Below are 21,475 nucleotides of genomic sequence, written 5' to 3'. Positions count from 1 at the left end.
GTGGAACAAACCCACATGGAAAACTTGCCAAATGTAACAATTATAGGTAAAACCAAAAATATTTTATTTCAATAATAATAATACCCCCCCCCTTTCCAAAGACATTAAAACTTAAAACTATGGAATGATGCATCATCTTCAAGTGGGCATTCTGAGCTTGGAATATTTATACTCAAACCTTTCTGCTACTCAAAATGTTAAACCAATCATACCATTCTAAAATACATGCTGCATAAAACACGCAGACAGCTGTTCTGTAAAAAGACATTCAATGTTCCCTTTTTATAAACAAATTAAACAACATTAAGACTAGCAAAATTATTTTCCTGACTCTTCACATCACATACAGTATTACTGATGAGTGCAAACATGTGGATATTCAATTAAAAACTGACTTGAATCCACTATTGTAGAAATGTCTATAACATTATTATCTATGGGAAATGCAATTCAGAAAGAATTGCATGAACAAGTTAATGTGCAGATTATCTTTTACAAAACATTTAGCCAATAAAATCTGAGAAAACTAAAATAAAGAGTAGTGAACAATCTGAAGAAAAACAGTCATAATACCTTTCGAGAGTTAGTTGATTTTTCCATTTTATGTGACACAGCAAGCAAATACAGCATGTCTACATACTCCAAAGAGGGATATTTAATAACCATAAAATCTCAACACTCTCCTGTTGCCTGCTCTACATTTTAAAATGTATCTAAGATGATTATTCATATAAAATAACTGGATACATGTGTGTTGAAGACAAGAGCAACAACTAAACCATTCTCCCTCAGAAACATTAATATGAGATAACAGCACAATATCTTAGCAAATATCTCATAACACCACCTTCATTTACAAATATATTTCATTACTTTTGTAAATAATTTTTTTTTTTTTTTTGTCCAAACAACCACTTGTAAAAGGATGCATAAAAAGTGTAGCCAGTCGTCCAGAAAAGCTTAGTTTTGTCACAATGGATCAAGAGGGAATCTATCACAGGAAAATTCATGACTGTTGCTTTTGGATACAGGCAGGAGGTGCACATGCCTGAAATTTGCTGACTATGAGGTGAATCATCACAGCAGATGGATAATGGCACATGGGAACAAACTGAAATTTTTTCCATTTTTAGAACATAACATGCTCAGCTTTTAGTAACAGTGGAGAACTGAATCACTTTCCCACAAAATTTTACGCTCTCAGAAGGTGCTTGTACAAAAACTGACGATTCAAAATCCAGGCAAGGTTCTTGTAACAAAACAAGATAGTTCTGTACAAATGCATCAAATCACAGAGAAAGGGAATAAAATGTTATGGGAATACACAACAAGTGGACACGTAATTACAGCTCTGAGATTAATATATGTTGTGTGGCAGGTACACTGTATTAGAGAAACTTGCATAGAATAAAAGGCAGGGAAAGGCTAAATGTAATCTATCGAAATGGTAATCACAATGCAACAACAACACAACTGTCATTAACATAACAACAGGATCAAATGCACTGTCAAATTTTGTTGCCAAAGAAAATGCTTCAAATACATAATCAAGATCGCCAAATGACTTCTGTTAAATATGACAAAAATGAACTCTTGTTAATATACACAATGTCTCAGATAATATAATTTATCAAGGCCGAACCTAAATGAATCAGTGTCTGAAGAATTCAACATCAAGTAAATTTAATTTTAAAATTAAACAGGTATTAACTCCAAGCCTAGCAAAATATGACACCAATGAGGTATGGAAAGTTATGGCAGAATATAAACAACTTAGCTCTCTCTCTCTCTCTCTCTCTCTCTCTCTCTCTCTCTCTCTCTCTCTCTCACACACACACACACACACACACCTGTATGGCTACACTGTACTGGCAAAATACACAATGCCAAGACTGCAGTTCAGCAGACAGACCGTGGTAAGGGGTGGTGATTGTTGACGGTTGGCGTGGGTGAGGTGAGAAAATTGGCGGGTAGCAGGAAGAAGAATTGGCAAGAGTGACTGAATGCTCGAGGGGTGATAGCAGTTGTGCAAGATAGTAATGTGGGAGAGAGAGGCAGCAGGTGCACAGGATAGGAAAGCAACACACAGGAATTGGAACTGTTGAGTTTGTGCACTGCATGATGATACAAGGGAGAGGATTTCAGGGAGGACGAGGTTGGAGGGGGGGGGGGGGGGGTGACAGGACAGAGGAAGATGAGGCTTTGGGAAAGAGGGTATGGGTGCAGGCACCTGTTGCTTCTCCCTCCCACATTTCTATGCCATATGCCTGCACCCTCCTAGCCATCAGCCACCCTTCCCCCCCACACGTCCTCGTCGTCCTCCTCCTCTTCCTCTGAATCATTTTCTCGGCTTTACATGTGTGTGTGTGTGTTGGGGGGAGAGGGAGTGAGGCAGTGTGCACAGGGGTATGTATGTATTTGTCCGAAAGCTTCAGTCTTCCTTATGTGCCTGTCAGCAAATATGACACCATCCAGATGCAATGAGAACAGTCCAGATAAGCTAAATTCAAATAACCAATCAACTGACATGCTGCAACATCAAGACAACAATACATTTACATGAATGACTGACATCTAACCCCCAGTCTCTTTCATCTTATACTTTCTGTGACTTCCCTAAACCATTCTATGGGAACATAAGGAAGGTTTCCCACTGCCAGGGCAGTGCTTAACTCCTACAAAAATACTGTCTTAACTCATTGTATGCAAAGGCCACTGAGATAATTCATTTTATCCTTTCATTAGGAAACACACATTTTGTTTACCAAACACCTTAAAGACTGTACAACTATACAAAGATAGATGAGTTGCAACAAATTTCAATCAATTAATTACTATATGGGAAGAATTTACTATACCACATGCAAATCATCGTGAATGCGCTTCTAGTAATTAAAAGAACTCTGTCACAGCTGCCTTAGAGCATTGTTTCCTATTTGCTGCACACAACTTGATAAATAAACCTTTCAATCAAGCAAAGAAGATGAACACATGAAAATTTCCACATGGATTTTTAACCTAACAAACATATATTTCCAGTCCCGCATACATCTTTCACTCTACACTCGAGTGTATGCTGCAATGAAACTTACCGAGAGAATAAAAGTGTGTGCTGGACCAGATCTTTTCACCCAGATCATTGGCTTTCACAGGAATTCTTCTACTGAAGTCTGCAAAATGCAAAGCTACAGTCGGAGTTCTGGGTGGCACACAGTTTTAGTCCCTTGGGAAGTTCCATATCAATGTTACTGCTTAATGCTGAATGTTCTTGAAGAGAGATAAACTTAACTATTTTCTTGTAAATACAATCAAGAACTTGCACTAGATACCAGCAAACATAAATACATTTTTATTTCCATCCTTTGATCCAATCTTTGGAAAGCTTTAATAACACCTACATACATAAAGGTAGATTCTTGCTGTTACTAATGCAGTATCCTATGTACTTCTCAAAAAGTCTCATTTACTGCTACTCACTAATAAAAATATTATATAAAATTCCGGGTGCTACAGTACACAATAAGTACATTTTCAACATCTGCATCTAGAAATTTTGCCCACATAATTCCACATTTACTGGGCAATAAGCATTAGCTGAGGTAATTACAAGCTCAATACCCTTAACAGCAACATACAGAAACTGAACACTATATACAGGCAGATCTCACCACAGTATCAATAAGTTCTTCAAAATGACGATGAAGAGATAAACGCACAAGCTGCCGAATCCACGAATATAGTTTCCCACTTTGTGTTCAACCAGACCCGTGTTAAAAAGGATCACTTTGTGATCATTTTGTGGTAGAATTAGGTAGATGTGCACTGGAATGGCACAAACAGGCACTTGACTGTGTAACATACACTACTCGGGTTACTGCGGGAGGTCGGCTTCTGCAACTAGCAGCTGCTGTGGCGTGAGCCTCTCATGAGCGGCACCAGGAGTGCCGGGGAGCCCGCCTGCCTCAGGAAAGGGTGCTGCAGCAGCTCTGCCGCTGTCGCCCTCTGCGCAGGATCTCGGACAAGCATCCTCTCCAAGAATCCCTGCAGCCTCGGTGATACCTGCAATAATGGTGCACGAGTACAGGACTAAAATTCCCTTATTCTTTTTTTACCAGTGGTTGTGCAGCAATACAGGCCACACAAGATGAGTGATGTGTATCCCTACATCATCTGGCTAATGAATAATACTCGCAACCAATAGTTACCAATATAAATAAAAATCAATGTTTCTTTGGATGTTTATCCTCAATGCATTCCTAAACCATTCATCTGACTGCAACAGAACTTTGGTGATTTGTTCTCCATATGCCCCCCCCCCCCCCCCCCGACCCCACCCCAAAAAACAGTATTACAAATAGTTCAGGAGATATGGTATCATACAGAATGTGATGTCAGCACACAAAAATACCCAGATTTATGTATCCACTATTTGTCAATGACAGCACTTAGTGACTGGCAAAAAAATTGACATAATTTGAAATCATTACAAAAAATTTTCTCACTGGCATCCCTCCCCACACACAAAATGATGAAAAGTAAAGGTTATTGCTTACAACATTTTTGCTGTATTTGCCGTAAAACTACTACATCAGGCATGATGTTATAATGTAGTACTTTGTAACGGCTAACTTTATTTGCAACATGTTTGCATATGGTATTCACATATCTCACTAAGAGTTCTGGCAAATTTATGTCATTGCACAACATATGGTTCAGGTGATATGACAAACATTAAGGTGCATGAGAAACTGCCGCGCCAGGTATAACATTTTGTTTTATTACTTCTTTACTACTGCAGTTATTCGCAATATGTTTCACACGCACGTACATTTTTTAAAGTATATTAAACCATGGGTGTATTCCAATGCAACACTGTGTCAAGATTTCAAATCAATCAGTCAGAACTTTCGAAGATTTGCAATTAGGAACATTTACGTTTTCTATTCAGTTGTCCTTAAAAGCAAATATTGGAAAATTCTTGACTTACTGATTTAAAATTTTGACACAACTTTGCATTCTGTAATGAATCAAGGTGAGTGATAAATAATCTAACTGAATTCTTGAATTTTTCAGGCATGCCGCCGCACTTGTTGATATTTAAAATTGGCGTGCCTCTCATTTTGCTCAGAAATATCAGTCCACCAGAGCTTTGCAACGGTACCAGGCCTGCAGTGAAAAAGATAATGAACAATATTATCGAAGCTACAATCTTAAAAGGGAATTTTAAAGGAGAAGATGTACTATTACCACACACCCCAATGATTTCAACAGATATGCCATTTGAGTTCAAATGCTTCAGTTTCCAGTGTGACTCACATTTGACGCCACCAACATAGCGTAGGCACAATCACTACAAGTGGGTGACCTAAATTTGAAAAATCCATGCTTTTCACATGGAGAACTGTTCGTGGCTTGCTCTTACATTGGGAAACATCTGACTTATTCATGTAGGCACCAGACAGAAAAATCAAAAATATTGTGTGTTCAAACGCACTTCAATAAAAAGATTATAAAACAAAACACTTTTTTTCTTTCTATCGCAATGCAACACATGCCAATTACAGCTAGTTTACAAGAGGTCTGTTCAAAAAATTGCACAACTTTGTCTACAAAATTTTTCTCTGCTTACCTTTTACTTATTGTACATGGTCTCCTTCAAAATACTTTCCTCCACAATTGGTACACCACTTTCAACACCATTTCCAATTCTCGACGCCTCTTGCTGGATCGTACAGAGTGCTGTCCGTGAATTTTCTTTTATCTCATCTATTATTGCTAATCTTCATCCTTTCAATGGGGTTTTCAACTTTGGAAATAAGAAAAAGGCTGCTGGGACCAGGTGTGGAGAGCGTGGAGGATGAGGCAGAACAGTGATTTCATTTTTTGTGCAAGAGTCACAATCAACAGGGATGAATGCGCAGGTGCAGTACTGTGATGCAAGAGCCATGAATTGTGTCAACACATCTCAGGCCATTTCCTTCTCACATTCTCTTGCAGCTTCGCAACACGTGCCAAGTAGTACCATCTATTAACAGTTTGTTCCACTGGCAGCAATTCATAATGAACTTATCCTTCAAAGTCAAAGAAAAGTATCAGTATGGCTTTGACATTTGACCTGACATGACAAGCTTTTTTTAGTGTTGGAGAATCTTTCCTGACCCATTGTGAAGTCTGAATCTTTGTCTTAACATTAAAACCACAGAACCATGTCTCAAGACCAGTTATAATTCTCTTAAGGAACTCTTGTTCTCCTTTGCATGATACAAAAGTTCTTCACAGATAGCAAGGCAAGGGTTTTTCTGGTCTTGACTCATGAGCTGTGAGACACACTTGGCAGCAACATGATGCATTCCAAGATGCTGTGTCAGGATTTCATGACACGATCCAACTGAAATGTTACATTCTTCTGTAATCTCTCGGACAGTCAATCTTTGACTGGCACATAAAATTTCATTGACATTCCTGACAAACACAGTTGGTAGATGTCGAGTGGCATCCTGAACGAAGATCATCTTTAACTTCCACCAGACCATTTTTAAATTGTATGAATCATTCGTACCACTGAATTTGGCTTAAGCACTCACTATCGTCATCTGCATCATTTGGTGTGTGTCTGTAACAGTTTTCTCAAGTTTCTCGCAAAATTTAATGCGGACACATTGCTCCCCTAACTCTGCCATCTAGAAATTTGCAAACTGTGTGGCACAATGTTCTACTCAATACTGCACTGAACAATAACTAACAGACATACAACAATGGAATTTCTGGCAATTACATGTTAAACAGAGGCTTGTGCAAGGATGCCAACCGCATTTCGCTTCAACATGCCATTGGCACGAAATTACGAATGTTCCGGAATTTTTTGAACAAACTGTATATAATAAAACTAACTATTTGGCTTGGCTTCGCAAGAGTAGCATTAAGTGTCTATAGCCCGATGGCTTGTCTGGTGTAACAGTAATTTTGTTTATGGACCACTGCATAGAGTTAGGCTCAAAATTCATAGAGTGATGTTGGGTAACCAAATACCATCACTTTCATATAACTGAAATGATGTAAACGTGCATGTGAAAGAGAAAACAACATGCCTGATGTAGATATACAACTAGTGACAGCACTCCTCTAGTAAATCTCATTCTGCACTGACCCATTATTCAGACTCATTGCCACAACTCTTTGTCACATACTCTTTGTTGTAGACCCTCTTGTCCTGCCACAAAAAGAACTACATCTGCATCTTGGTTTGATTTGCAGAAAGCCAAAAATTGAGTCATATGCTGTGCTGTTGAACTCACTATGGATTATTCAAATAATGTGCAGTGAATTATGAGTGCGAATGGTGATTCCCTTTCAAAGTCTTCTGTTGTCATCTGCATGGAATTTCTGAACACAATGTCATTCTCTATTTTTAAGGAGTCAAGAAGATCATGCCCATGTCTGTTAGTTCCTTATGAAGCTCACAAATCCACCAATGTTTATGAGCGATGCTGCTATTTTTCTGCTGGTGCAGTTTATTGTGCAGTTACGCAGAGCGGTGCTTCCAAGTGTTTCTGTCATTCACTGTTAGATGGCAATGGCATCGTTTTCACAGCACCAGATGTCTAACTCAACATAGTTCGGCCAATTTGCATGAAAATCCTTACAGTAGTTCCTGACATTAACCCAAACCAACAGACAGAACCACAGCAAGCGATTCTATTTATAAAAAGTTCCGGAACATTTGTAATTCCACACCAATGCTGTGTTGGAGTGAAATGTGATTGGCATCCCTGCACACTGTTGTGTTTAATATGTAACTGCTGGAATTTTCATTGCTGTGTGTCTGTTAGTTATTGTTCAGTGCTGTACTGAGTAGAGTGTTGTGTCACACAGTTTGCAAATTTCGAGTTGGCAGAGTTAGAGAAGCAATTCATCCACATTAAATTTTGCTTGAAACTCAAGAAGACCTTTACAGAGACACACCAAATGATGCAGGAAGCCCACAGTGATGTAGCCACACCCAGTGTTATGAACGTTTCACATGGTTCACTTGTGTCTACAATTACCCTCGTCAGGAACATCATGTCAGGAACATCAATGAAATTGTGCATGCCAATCAGAGGCTGACTGTCGAAGACATTGCAGAAGAATGTAACATTTCAGTTGGATCATGTCATGAAATCCTGACACAGCATCTTGGAATACATCATGTTGCTACGTTGCTGCCAAGTTCATCTCATGGCTCATGAGTCAAGACTAGAAAGGCCTTCGCCTTGCAATCTGTGAAGAGATTTTGGATTACACAAATGAAAACAAGTTGTTTCTTACAAGAATAATAACTGGTGATGGGACATGTTTCTACAGTTATGATGTCGATACCAAGGTTTAATCTTCACAATTACATGGGAGAGGTTCTTCAAGACCAAAAAAAGCTCATCAGGTGAGATCAAATGTCAAAGCCATGCTGATAGTTTTTTTAAGGATTAGTTCATTATGAATTCGTACCACAGGGACAAACTGTTAATTGATAGTACTTTTGGGATGTGTTACAACACGCGCATGAAAATGTGAGAAGGAAATGGCCTGAAACATGCTGACACAATTCATGACTCTTGCATCATAATAATGCACCCACACATTCACCCCTGTTGGTATGTGACTCGCACAAAAAACGAAATCACTGTGCTGCCTCATCCTCCATAGTCTCCAGACCTGGCTCCAGCAGACTTTTTTTTTATTTCCAAAATTGAAAACCCTGTTGAAATGACAAAGATTTGCAACAACATATGAGATAAAAGAAAATTCGCAGATGGCGCTTTGCGGGTTTCCAGCAAGAGGCATACCAAGACTGCTTGCAGAAGTGGAAACATCGTTGGGAGTGGTGTATCAATTGTGGAGGTGAGTATTTTGAAGGACACCATGCACAATAAATAAAAGGCAAGCGTAGAACAATTTTGTGGACAAAGTTCTGGAATTTTTTGAACAGACCTTATATATATAAAGGATACAAAAAAGAAACATAAAATAACATACCAAATATAAAGGTACAGATATTGTGAATTTGTTTCACTTTTATTTTTGCACATGGTGAGCTTTATCATGGGATGACACATGCCTCCATCAAGAGAAGGTGATTGCAGTAACTCTGAGAGAGGAAATACCTGCTCGGAGGGATAAAGATTATTCCGCAGATTGCCATTTACCCCTGGAGATGCACAGACTTCCAAACCACTGTTGTATTAGCAGCAGAATGTTGTAAAAGACAGAAAATGAAGTTTTGACAGAGTACTATTATTCAGCATACCGAATGATGAAGGTAATCACGTAATGTGGTTAATGTAATGAGTAACGATAGAGAGAGCATATGATTTGTTGAGTCACCTCTCACGTCACAAGTTAATAACAGAAAAGTGGTGCAGTAATTCTGGATTCTGAAGTAATTATAATGAAGTTGTAGAAGTAGTTCGAGAGAACAAAATGAGAATAATCTCTACAAACAGCTCACAAGAAAAAAAGGCATTCATTCAATGTACGTTAGAATACTGCTGGCAATCAAAATTGCAAAACCACATGGAATAGCAAATAACAAAAATTTACTTATTGTGCCTGTACTTATAGTAGGGAAAAAACTGTAGTTTTACACATACTGGCAGTAACAATGATATCTAATGTGCCTGAGCGACATCAGGTAGGTATTTACATTTTTTTCAATGTATTTATGTTAGATTTATTTCCAGATAGTCACACAATTTTGTTTGTTTTCTGTTTCACATGGAGTTTCTTGGCAATACAGCATCATACTTCTCTCTGAACAAGGTGCTTTGCAGTGCAGGCCACCACCACATTTTAGCCAATGGCTGCAAGAAGATGGGATCTGCTTTGCCGAGAACCTCTCAGTGCTTCATTACAATAATTAAAAATAAATGAAATGATGCTTTGTAATTGAGCCTGTGATTGATACAATGAAAGTTTAGTATCCATTATGAATCAGTTGATGGCAGATGTGGTCCTTTCACGCTGCGAATATTTACATGTATGCAGCCAGTGAGGAATTTTGCCACGTATCTCGCAACAAAATCATTGATATGAAGAGTTCATTAGAGAAAAATATGTGGGATTTCTGTGTATTTTAATTCAAGAGCACAAAATATTCCAGGTCCCTGTGTTGGAAATTAATGAAATACCACACAAATGCAAATGTTACATACACTGACTGAAAATATTATTCTCAGATATCTCTGAACTGAGAGTGTATTGTCACTGAACAATAGTCATCTCTGACTAAATAACTACAAACAACTACAGCTTAGGTCTCCGTGGCAAACGAATCTGCTCCAGTCCTGAATCCCTGAATCATTACACCAATAACATGAAAACAACTTTCGCTTCCCGCAACTACCCTCCCGACCTGGTACAGAAGCAAATAGCTAGAGCCACTTCCTCATCCCCTCAAATCCAGAACCTCCCACAGAAGAACCCCAAAAGTGCCCCAATTGTGACAGGATACTTTCCAGGACTGGATCAGACTCTGAATGTGGCTCTCCAGCAGGGATACGACTTCCTCAAATCCTGCCCTGAAATGCGATCCATCCTTCATCAAATCCTCCCCACTCCACCAAGAGTGTCTTTCCGCCAGCCACCTAACCTTCGTAACCTCTTGGTTCATCCCTATGAAATCCCCAAACCACCTTCCCTACCCTCTGGCTCCTACCCATGTAACCGCCCCCAGTGTAAAACCTGTCCCATGCACCCTCCCACCACCACCTACTCCAGTCCTGTAACCCGCAAGGTGTACACGATCGGAGGCAGAGCCACGTGTGAAAGCACCCACGTGATTTACCAACTGACATGCCTACACTGTGAAGCCTTCTATGTGGGAATGACCAGCAACAAACTGTCCATTCGCATGAACGGACTCAGGCAGACAGTGTTTGTTGGTAATGAGGATCACCCTGTGGCTAAACATGCCTTGGTGCACTGCCAGGACATCTTGGCACAGTGATACACTGTCCGGGTTATCTGGATACTTCCCACTGACACCCACCTATCAGATCTCCGGAGATGGGAACTTGCCCTTCAATATATTCTCTCTTTCTGTTACCCACCAGGCCTCAACCTCCGCTAATTTCAAGTTGCTGCTCCTCATACCTCACCTGTCATACAACATCTTTGCCTCAGTACTTCCGCCTCGACTGACATCTCTGCCCAACTTCTTTGCATTTACAGATGTCTGCCTGTGTCTGTATGTGTGTGTGTGTGTGTGTGTGTGTGTGTGTGAGCGCGTGCGCGCGTGTATACCTGTCCTTTTTTCCCCCCTAAGGTAAGTCTTTCTGCTCCCGGGATTGGAATGACTCCTTACCCTCTTCCTTTCGTCTTTCCCTCTCCTTCCCTCTTTCCTGATGAAGCAACCTAGTGTTGCGAAAGCTTAAATATTTGTGTGTGTGTGTTTGTGTGTTTTTTATTGTGTCTATCAACATACCAGCACTTTCTCGTTTGGTAAGTTACAGCATCTTTGTTTTTTATATAAATTATTTAATTGGATAGATAAAAAAAGCTAATCACCAAGTGGCAGCAGAACACACACATAAAAGACAGTTGTCCAACAATCAGTCTTTCCTTCTCATCCCATACAGTAAGTCTCCCCTGACCTGCAGTTCTGGGTGACTTTCCCAAAATCTACCCCTTTTCCTAGACCTCTCCAGTCCTTTTCCTTCACCCCTCTTCCTTCCCCTTCAACCCTTCTGCCTGAAGGAGGAGCCACTGGCTCTGAAAGCTTGCCAATTACAACCATCTTTTATGCATGTGTTCTGCCGCCACTTGGTGAGTAGATTTTTTATCTATTCAATTACATAAATAATTACCAAGTTTGATTCTACAAGTGCAATAAATTAATACTGTGCTCTATTCAGAATTGTCCACCAGACCTGCATATTTATGAGAAGAATGTGTCGATAGTACTGGAGAGCTAATATTTTTATGAATACAAAAACACAATAATATAATTAAAAAACAGTTTCAGATATATGGTTTTTCTTCGAATTTCCTACAAGTCCGATGCCTATAAATTTACAAATGCTGCAAGTAGCACCAAAATCAATTTTGAGAGAAACATCAAAATATAAAATTAAATTTGCAGATCATTTGAGGGTACACAAGATGTGAAGTTCAGTATACACGAAGCTGTCACTTTGATTGCGTCAATGACTCATCTGGCTGAGCACCAAGCTGAACTGAGCTCGGATGAAATGTGGGTATGTCATTTCATGCTGCTTCAACTCTACAGCAGATTTCTTGGCTTCGGTATTAGCTGCTCACAAGTGATGCATGCCAGGATCTCAGCAACCTGTGACCAGATGTTTCCATTGGGTTAGATGTCTGTACAACATCCCAGCCAGCACAACAGAAGGATGCCCTGTGTATCAAGCTAGGTCAACATGCAATCTTGCAGTATCTTGTTGAAAGATAACATCACGGAGACATCAAAGACAAGGGTACACGTCAGATATGTAATGGGTGCTTGCTAAACCACCACCTATGTGAACCAGAGGTGACCATCCCCCCTCCCCCACCACGATGTGAAGCCATTTTAGCTGATGACCATGAATATCCTATTTGAAACTACTGAATCTGTGATGCTGGACACTGAAAATAATTAGTGGGCTTTAAGAAGAAGAAGAAGAAGAAGAAGAAGAAGAAGAAGGTGACCAAGGATCATGAATGGCTGGTCACTAAACTTAAAGTCACAGTATCAGTTAAAATATCTCCATTATTACAGGGGGAAAACTAAAAATATGCCTAGGCACAAAGCTAGAATACACCAACAAACTTACCTTGTGAGTGTTCTTCAGTTTTGGAGGAGGCATATCCCTTATTCGGCGCATTGCTTGCAGTGGTGGTTCATTGAAGAAAGGAGGTTCACCATCAACCATCTCTATCACCATAATACCTAGAACAACAAGGGGCTAAGATATAAATACTGAAACAAGGTTTATTCTCAATGTTTGTTTAAACTGTTAGAATCCTGTTTTGCCTGAAATGATTTAGGGAAACCAAGGAAACATTAAACCAGGATAACTGGACGGATAAATGCAAATTGCTACTACATACTGTAAGTGCAGTCTCATAACTGCTAAGCCATCTCACTATGTATTAGATGTATCCAGTCAATGTAGACCAAAAAAGGCTGATTGGTCAAAAAATATGTGTAGTTACAAATTTCTGCACAGGGTGTAGGGTGGGTGGAGGGGAAGGATGTTTAGAGATAACTTTTTTTATGTTTTTCTCACATAACTTGAAATCCACAGCTTCTAGCAAAAATGTTTTCCAGTAGAAAATTAAACTATGTAAATTTTCCTACAAAAAATGTGAGGGGAAAAAAGAAAGAGAGGAGGGATGAAAAATCTTAGATTATTAAAAATACTGCTTTCAACAATATAAAATTAATGTTTATCTTGAAATGAAGTCAGTTAAAAACAAGTATTAAATATGTGCACCAAAAAGTGCAATAGAGTTGTATTAAGGGATAAATTGTGCTATGGAGGTGTAACAGGATGAAGGAGGGGACGTGTCATGTACAAGCATGTGGAACAGACGTCCATATAGACAACATAGTAATAAGCATACCTGGTGAAAAGAAACAACTGAAAGACTTTAAAGTAAATAAATCTTCAGGTCTGGATGGAATCCTTGTTCAATTTTACACAGAGTACTCTATAGCATTGGCCCCTTACTTAGCTTCCATTTATTGTGAATCTCTCACCCAGCACGAAGTCCCAAGTGACTGGAAAAAAGCGCAGATGCCTCCAGTCTATAAGAGAGGTAAAAGAACGGACCCACAAAATTACAGACCAATATTTCTAAGTTCTGTTTACTGCAGAATCCTTGAACATATTCTCACTTCAAATATAACAAACTTTCTTGAGACAGAGAAGCTTACATGCTCGAATCACCACGGTTTCAGAGAGCATTGCTCATGCGAAACTCTGCTTGCCCTTTTCTCACTGTATACTGAGCACTATGGATGATGGGCAATAAGCTGATTCCATACTTCTAGATTTCCGTAAAGCATTTGATACAGTGCCCCATTGCAGGCTGTTAATGAAGGTAAGAACATATGGAATAAGTTCACAGATATGTGAGTGACTCGAAGAATTCTTAAACAATAGAATTCAATACGTTGTCCTCGATGGCGAGTGTTCATCAGAGACGAGGGTATCGTCGAGAGTGCCTCAGGGAAGTGTGATAGGACAGCTGTTTTTCGCTATATACATAAATGATTTGGCTGACAGGATGGACAGCAATCTGCAATTGTTTGCTGATGATGCCGTGGTGTACTGTAAGGTGTCAAATGTGAGTGACTGATACAAGACGACTTAAATAAAATTTCCAGTTAGTGTGAGGAATGGCAGGTAGCCCTAAATGTGGAAAAATGTAAGTTAACGTGGACGAGTAGGAAGATCAAACCTGTAATGTTTGGATACAGTATTACTAGTGTCCTGCTTAACACAATCAAATAATTTAAATATCTGCAAAGCAATATGAGGTGGAACTGTGAGAACTGTGGTAGGGGAGGCAAACTGTTGACTTTGTTTCACTGGGAGAATTTTAGGAAAGAGTGGTTCACCAGGAGACTGCATATAGGACACTGGTACGACCTATTCTCAAGTACTGCTTGAATGTTTGGGATCTGTACCAGGTCAGACTGAAGGAAGACATCGAAGCAATTCAGAGGGGGGCTGGTAGATTTGTTATCGGTAGGTTCGAACAACACGTAAGCACGTGTTACTAAGATTCTTAAGGGAATCCCTGGAGGGTAGGCAAAATTCTTTTCCAGAAAAACTATTGAGAAAATTTAGAGAACCGCCATTTGAAGCTGCTGCCGAACGATTCTACCGCCGCCCACATACAATCCACATAGGGACCATGAAGACAAGGTACAGGAAAGGAAATGACAAGTAGTGGTACAGGATACCCTCCATCACACATTGTACGGTGCTTTGTGGAGTATCTATGTAGACATAGATGTGGATGTAGAAGATAGGACCGGGATTGTGTTCATGCAGTTCCCTCCGACATAGGTCTGCAAACTGAAGATCGAGCATATGATCCCCCACTCCATCTACCCCCACACTACAAGGTGTCTCACGAAGTTTCACTAACGAGCTGCAGCGTGTGTTACAAATCAGTAACAGCACAGTGCCTATATATCTGGGGAATGTTTATTTTCCACAAAATGGATAAACACTACATGAAACGCAAATACCAGTTACTTATAACACTGACACAAGAAATGCACATGAACAGAATATACCTAAAACTGTGCACACTGTTCTACATTGGTAGAGGGAGATCTAACTTCAGTTTGCAGACCTACGAAGGAGGGAGGTGCACAAACGCAATCCAGTGACCCACCTTCCCTCACACCACTTGTACCCCACGCATCACGCATATCCTCCCCCCCACCCCTTTACACACTGTTACACAATTGAGGCACTGAGAAACATAAGGACCCAAAGTAAAGACAAAGTTTTGAGAAAAATAGATGTTTGTGAAAATCAAATTAGTAGACAAACCACCAGTCTCATAGGTCTGAACTAGTCTATAATTCCTACAAAAATATTGTGTACCCACTTTACATTACATAATATTAATAATATTTAAGATAATATTTATTATTAATGTTAACTCACAAAATTTCCATGCATAGGTTAGTGACAATAGTGCCTTTTGACAGTCATGAAGTTTTTAATTAATGTGAAACTAGAATCAGAACATCAAGAACAAATACTAAATGCGCCAAATTCACAATTATGACCATTTACAACACTTTGTGGTTCCTGTTGTAATCATTTTCATTAAGCACATTCTGTGGCTTGAGTTCTAAGTGAAACTGCTGGTATACCTCAGGTTCATAAAAACAATGTGGGCCTATAAAACTGGCTCACCATAAGATCTAGAGACGTTAGTAGCATGCACAAATTCTACAATCTCAAATTCAATGACTGGGTGCCTTAAACCTTATGGCTCTCAATGCCTCAGCTTATTCATTAACATGGCTCTACTGCCCTTGGATATGGTACACACATTTAATGTTCATTTTTAACCAACTTCATTTAAAGGTAAACATGAATTTTGTACCACCAAAGCAATATTTTCAATAACCTGTGAGTCTTCCAATCCCCTGCAACATGGAAACTACTAATCCTGGAGAAAAAATGAGTGGGGCCTTTTTTGTAGGAAGTTTAATTTAGATTAATTTTGCACAGGGAAACATTTTCGCTAGAAGCCACAGATATTGAGTTATTTGAGATAACTTCCCACACAGGAAATTGTTTAGAGATTTCTGACCAGTTTTAACTACAAAACACTTGAGTTAAATAACATAGTTATCAGTACCAGAGTACAAAGATAAAATTAAAAAAGTGTGAAGTCGGCAGTTCATGTCTTGTTGGCAGTAACTTTATTTTTTACTTTTATTTCAATTCCATATTTATTAACGATTGTCTTTAAATATGTCTGCTTGTGTCTGTATATGTGGGGATGGATATGTGTGTGTGTGCGCGCGCGAGTGTATACCTGTCCTTTTTTCCCCCCAAGGTAAGTCTTTCCGCTCCCAGGATTGGAATGACTCCTTACCCTCTCCCTTAAAACCCACATCCTTTCGTCTTACCCTCTCCTTCCCTCTTTCCTGATGAGGCAACAGTTTGTTGCGAAAGCTTGAATTTTGTGTGTTTGTTTGTGATAGTTTGTGTGTCTATCGACCTGCCAGTGCTTCGTTTGGTAAGTCACAGCATCTTTGTTTTTAGATATATTAACAAATAGACATATTGACAAACAAATATTGGATCATAATTTTTTTAATAAAAATGACATATTTTTATTATTAATCACAAGAAATGTAGTATCAAAATTTGGTACAAAAATGGGAAACACCAAATAGAAGATATAATATTTTCATATTTGTAGAGATTGAACGGTCTTACTGATATGTTGTATGCAGTCCTTTGAGGTCAGCAACTGTGTTATAAATAACTTTTTCTTTTCTCAACAAGGCATTTTGCACGTCAATCAAATTTGGATATTTCACATGATTTATAAGTAAAAAACGACAGACATTATTTTTATAAAAAAAATTATGATTCAATACTTTTTAATTACCATTTTCATTTATTAATAAACACAGAATTTAAAGAAACATAAAGAAAAACGCAGTTACCACTGAGATTTCAACTGACAATTTAGCAATTACTAGACTTTTACGCTACACATTCAACTATGTCAATAAACTCAAAATGCTTCGTAGTTAACAGAGATCGAAAATCTTTTATTTTCAAAGGTGTGCTTTTTTTTTAATACCACTTCAGGGAATTGATGTCCGGGCAGCAGGCACTGACCTTCAAATCCTGTAAGTATGAAGGCAATCAAAGAGAGCGGAGCAGTCCATAACACCCCTTTTCAGAGCAACTTCATGGCAGTAGGTACACCAGAAAGTGCACAACCGTTGTCAGCAAAGACTGACAAACATAACTGTCATACTCACAATGAAAGGAGTGAAGACTGTTATGGCCCATTGCCAAGGAATACGCATCTCAAAAATGGTGAAACTGGTTGGCTGATCATATGCTACTGTCATCAGAGTCTACAGAAAGTGGTTGATGGACTGTGAAGCCCCAAGCAAGGCGACAAAGTATTGGATGTCCACACCCCATTCCAGAATGTGAAGACTGGAGGCTTGCCCACCCTGTAAAGTGGAATAGGCAGCAATTTATGGCAGATTTGAGGTGTTGAGTGGTTGATGGGTAATAAAAAGGACTGAAAACATTGTTAAGTTTTCAGACAGTGTCATTTATCAAAGCTAGCCAAAACAGAAACAACAATATAATGAAAAGTCAAACAATGGAAAATCCAGACTGTAATATAACAATATTATGAGAAGGAAAGCTGCTACTCACCATATAGCGGATATGCTGAGTCACAGATAGGCACAACAAAAAGACTCTCACAATTATAGCTTTCGGCCGTTAAGGCTTTTGTCAACAATAGACACACATACGCACACACACTCGTGCAAACACAACTCACACATGCAACTGCAGTCTTAGGCAACTGAAACCATACTGCCTGAGACTGCAGTTGTGTGTGTGTGTGTGTGTGTGTGTGTGTGTGTGTGTGTGTGTGTGTGTCTATTGTTGATGAAGGTCTTAATGGCCGAAAGATATCATTCTGAGAGTCTTTTCGTTGTGCCTATCCGCGGCTCAGCATCTCCCCTATACAGTCAGTAGCAACTTTGCTTCTCATAATATTGTTAATATAAGGAAAAGAATAGATTGCTATTCACCATAAAGATGACACATTGGGTTGCAGGCAGGAACAATGAAAAGTCAGACACACACGAGCAAGCATATCTCACACATACATGACCACCACCTCTGGCAGTAGGACTGGAGCAACTATCACATTGAACGAAAGCAGCAATCTCGACAAGGTAGAGAAGGGAAAGGGATGTAGGGCACAGGTGGGGGAAGAGAAGAGCACTGTCTGCTTTAGCCTGCAGGAACTGGATAGAGGCATGACAAAACTGCCACGTGCAGCAAAGAGAGGCTGTGAGGCACAGAGGTAGAGTGGCGGTAGATGGGGTGAGGGAATCGGGGGGGGGGGGGGGGGGGGGGGTGAAAAAGGAAGCGGGTTCATTGGTAGAAGGCAGCACACGAACAAGTCAAGGGACGTGAGTAGGGAAGAGATGATAGGATAAGAGGGGCAGCAGAAACTGTCTGGTGGAGGCTGCGGGGACAAATGTTACTTTAGGTTGAGGCTGGGATTTCAGGAGCAGAGAATGTGTTGTAAGAGTAACTCCCACCTACACAGTTCAGAAAAGTTGATGGTGGATGGGAGGATCCAAATGGCATGGGTCGTAAAGCACCCATTCAAATCAGCTGCATGTTGTGCCACATAGGGGTCTATTTTGCTCTGGGCCACAGTTTGGTGGTGGCCCCGTTCATCCTGGTGGGCAGCTGGCAGATAGTTGTAACAATATAAAAAGCTGTGTGATGATTGCAGCAGAGCTGGTATATGACATGGCTGATTTCACGGATGGACCAGCCTCTGACGAGCTACCCTGCCAGGATGAATGGTCACCAACAAATTGTGGTCAAGAGCACAGCAGACCATACTGTGGTACAACATGAAGCTGAATATAACAAGCTTGATTTAAATGGTTGCTTCACAAACCAGGCCATCTGGATCCACCCCTCCACCACCAACTTTTTTCTCTGCCCCACAGCCGTGTGTGTGTGTGTGTGTGTGTGTGTGTGTGTGTGTGTGTGTGTGTGTGTGTGTTGGCGCACAGGCGCATGCGTGCCACCCTCTGCCAACACACCCACCCATTTCTATCCATCCCAGCTCCACTCCTTTTCCATTTCCCATTCCCACCTGTCCCCACCTCCCTGCCCCACAGCATCCATTTGCTGTGCCTGGTAGGTTTGTCACGCCTCCATCCAGTTCCTGCAATCCTACACTGGACAGTGCTCTTCTCTCTTCCATCCATAACCTGCTCTCTCTTCCCCACCATGTCCAGATTGCTGCTTTCATTCAACGTGACAGTTGCAGTCCAGTTCGAGCTGCCACAGATGACGGTCATGTGTCTGGGAGTTATGTTCGCTTGTGTGGATGAATGTGTGTGTCTCTTCTTTTCTGAAGAAGGCATTGGCCAAAAGCTAAATGTGTAACTGCCTTTTCATGGTGCCTGTCTACAACTCAACATGTATATTAATAATGAGTACCTTTTCCAACCTGGAGTTTCCATTATTTAAAACAGAAACACACACATGTGCGAAGTTTTTGTATAATTCATAGCTCAAATAAAATAATTTTGTGACTGGCGGACTCCAAAGCCATAGAGGGAAGAGGGGAGGCAGTGTTGTTGGCATACGGCTAGCCACACTTTACAATGTTCTGCTTGTATCTTTGAAACTGGCAACACAGCAACCAGAAAGAGTATGGCCGGCTGGTCCCTACCACTTAAATCAGTCCCACCCTCAAAGTTACTATGACTGTAAATTTTTCTACAGCAACATTACCTGGAAAGTTAGCAATGTTTTCAGTTTTGTTTATGTGACTATCAACTCCTCAACAGGTCAACTACTGAGAGTTTTTATCTGTACTCTTTCCATTATTTAAATTCCACTACGACTTTTCATCCTCATACTTGTAACTGTCCCCTTAAGGCCACAGATACCATTGCCAACAATCACAAACAGTGTTCCTGAACTACTGTGATCAGCAAATTGTACTGGGAACAGAACTGCTTTCTCTTTCAATGCTCATTCTGACAAAGCTGGTTTGCCAGTGTGTGTAGTGCAAATAAGCAGATGAGTTGCAAACAACAATTAAAATTGGAAGGAATACTATAACAGCAAAATAACTTACCAAGTGACCATATGTCAACTTCTGGCCCATATGGAAGCCTAGAGATAACTTCTGGTGACATCCAATATGGTGTTCCAACAAGTGATTTTCGTTTTGGAAGTTCTTGTGAAACTTGGGCACAGAAACCAAAGTCTGACAGCTTTACCTGAAAAAAGTACACATGTGCTAAATAACATGTCTCACTTCTCACAAAATTTGATGTCACCATTCAATTTATGCAGTTTTTCACAACTGTCAAATTGTTCCATTTATACGGCAAAACAAAAGTTCTAACTGCAACCCTGTAACATTTATTTTTTGGCTTTATTCCCTTCTCATAAAGTTGGTATCATGTTTATGAACTCCAGTGGTATCTCTAAAGTATATAAGTGTGACTGTTGTTAACTTTATCTAGAAGTTGCATATTGGTGCAATGGATTATCCCACGATTACACCTTAATGGATGATCAGTCAAGTTCTGCAGTCAGTGGCAAAGAGAGCATTAAATAGTATCACACATCTGTTTCAACAACATGTAAATTATAGACAACACTGACAATCATCAATCATTTTCTTTGCAAGAGGCTGTTAAGAAATGTAAATTGTGACTCATAGGTCTCGTACAATATAATTTTAAAATAATTAGTTTTTTATATAGCAAATGCTTCAAATTTATAATGAAACATAACTTTTTCACTAAAGAAGTAGAATGAAAAGTTTACATTAATTGTCTGGTACTATATCAACATCATTTGTAGTTATTACACTTTTTATTTAAACCTGGTTATACGATTTCACTGTCCAAATCATAACACTGTCCTCATCAAATTCTTTGTTGAAACACGGGCATTTATCTACTAAAAGGTTACAGAGAAATGTTCTCTGGATATTGACTACATACTTATATACGCTCCAAACTTTTACTCTATTATACACTGGTGAAATATGCTGAAAACAAGAGATTTGAAATGATCATCTCGTATAATTTGCACTGTCCCTGAGTTTGGTAACAACATTGATTTCAATCTGTTAATTTCTTTCTATACTAAGACAATACTCCTGTAAAACTATATAGGAAGTGCTTTCAACAGAA

The 21,475-nt window shown here is 39.6% G+C and overlaps 1 protein-coding gene across 1 annotated transcript in view; it reads right to left on the bottom strand.

The window, feature by feature from the left end:
• Positions 1-463: 463 nt before the first annotated feature.
• LOC126210521 (serine/threonine-protein kinase PAK mbt) overlaps positions 464-21,475 on the bottom strand; it is a 116,676-nt gene continuing 95,664 nt past the window's right edge. Inside the window, exons 7-9 of the mRNA XM_049939768.1 lie at positions 20,404-20,548; positions 12,810-12,925; positions 464-4,059 (exon numbers count right to left, since the gene is read on the bottom strand). Coding sequence (XP_049795725.1) covers positions 3,898-4,059; positions 12,810-12,925; positions 20,404-20,548 — 423 coding nt within the window. The 3' untranslated portion in view covers positions 464-3,897. The remainder of the gene's footprint in view (positions 4,060-12,809; positions 12,926-20,403; positions 20,549-21,475) is intronic.

This window comes from Schistocerca nitens, chromosome 10 (genome assembly GCF_023898315.1).
Source record: "Schistocerca nitens isolate TAMUIC-IGC-003100 chromosome 10, iqSchNite1.1, whole genome shotgun sequence".
Taxonomy (NCBI): Eukaryota; Metazoa; Arthropoda; class Insecta; order Orthoptera; family Acrididae; genus Schistocerca; species Schistocerca nitens.
This window is presented reverse-complemented; position numbering and strand designations above follow the sequence as displayed.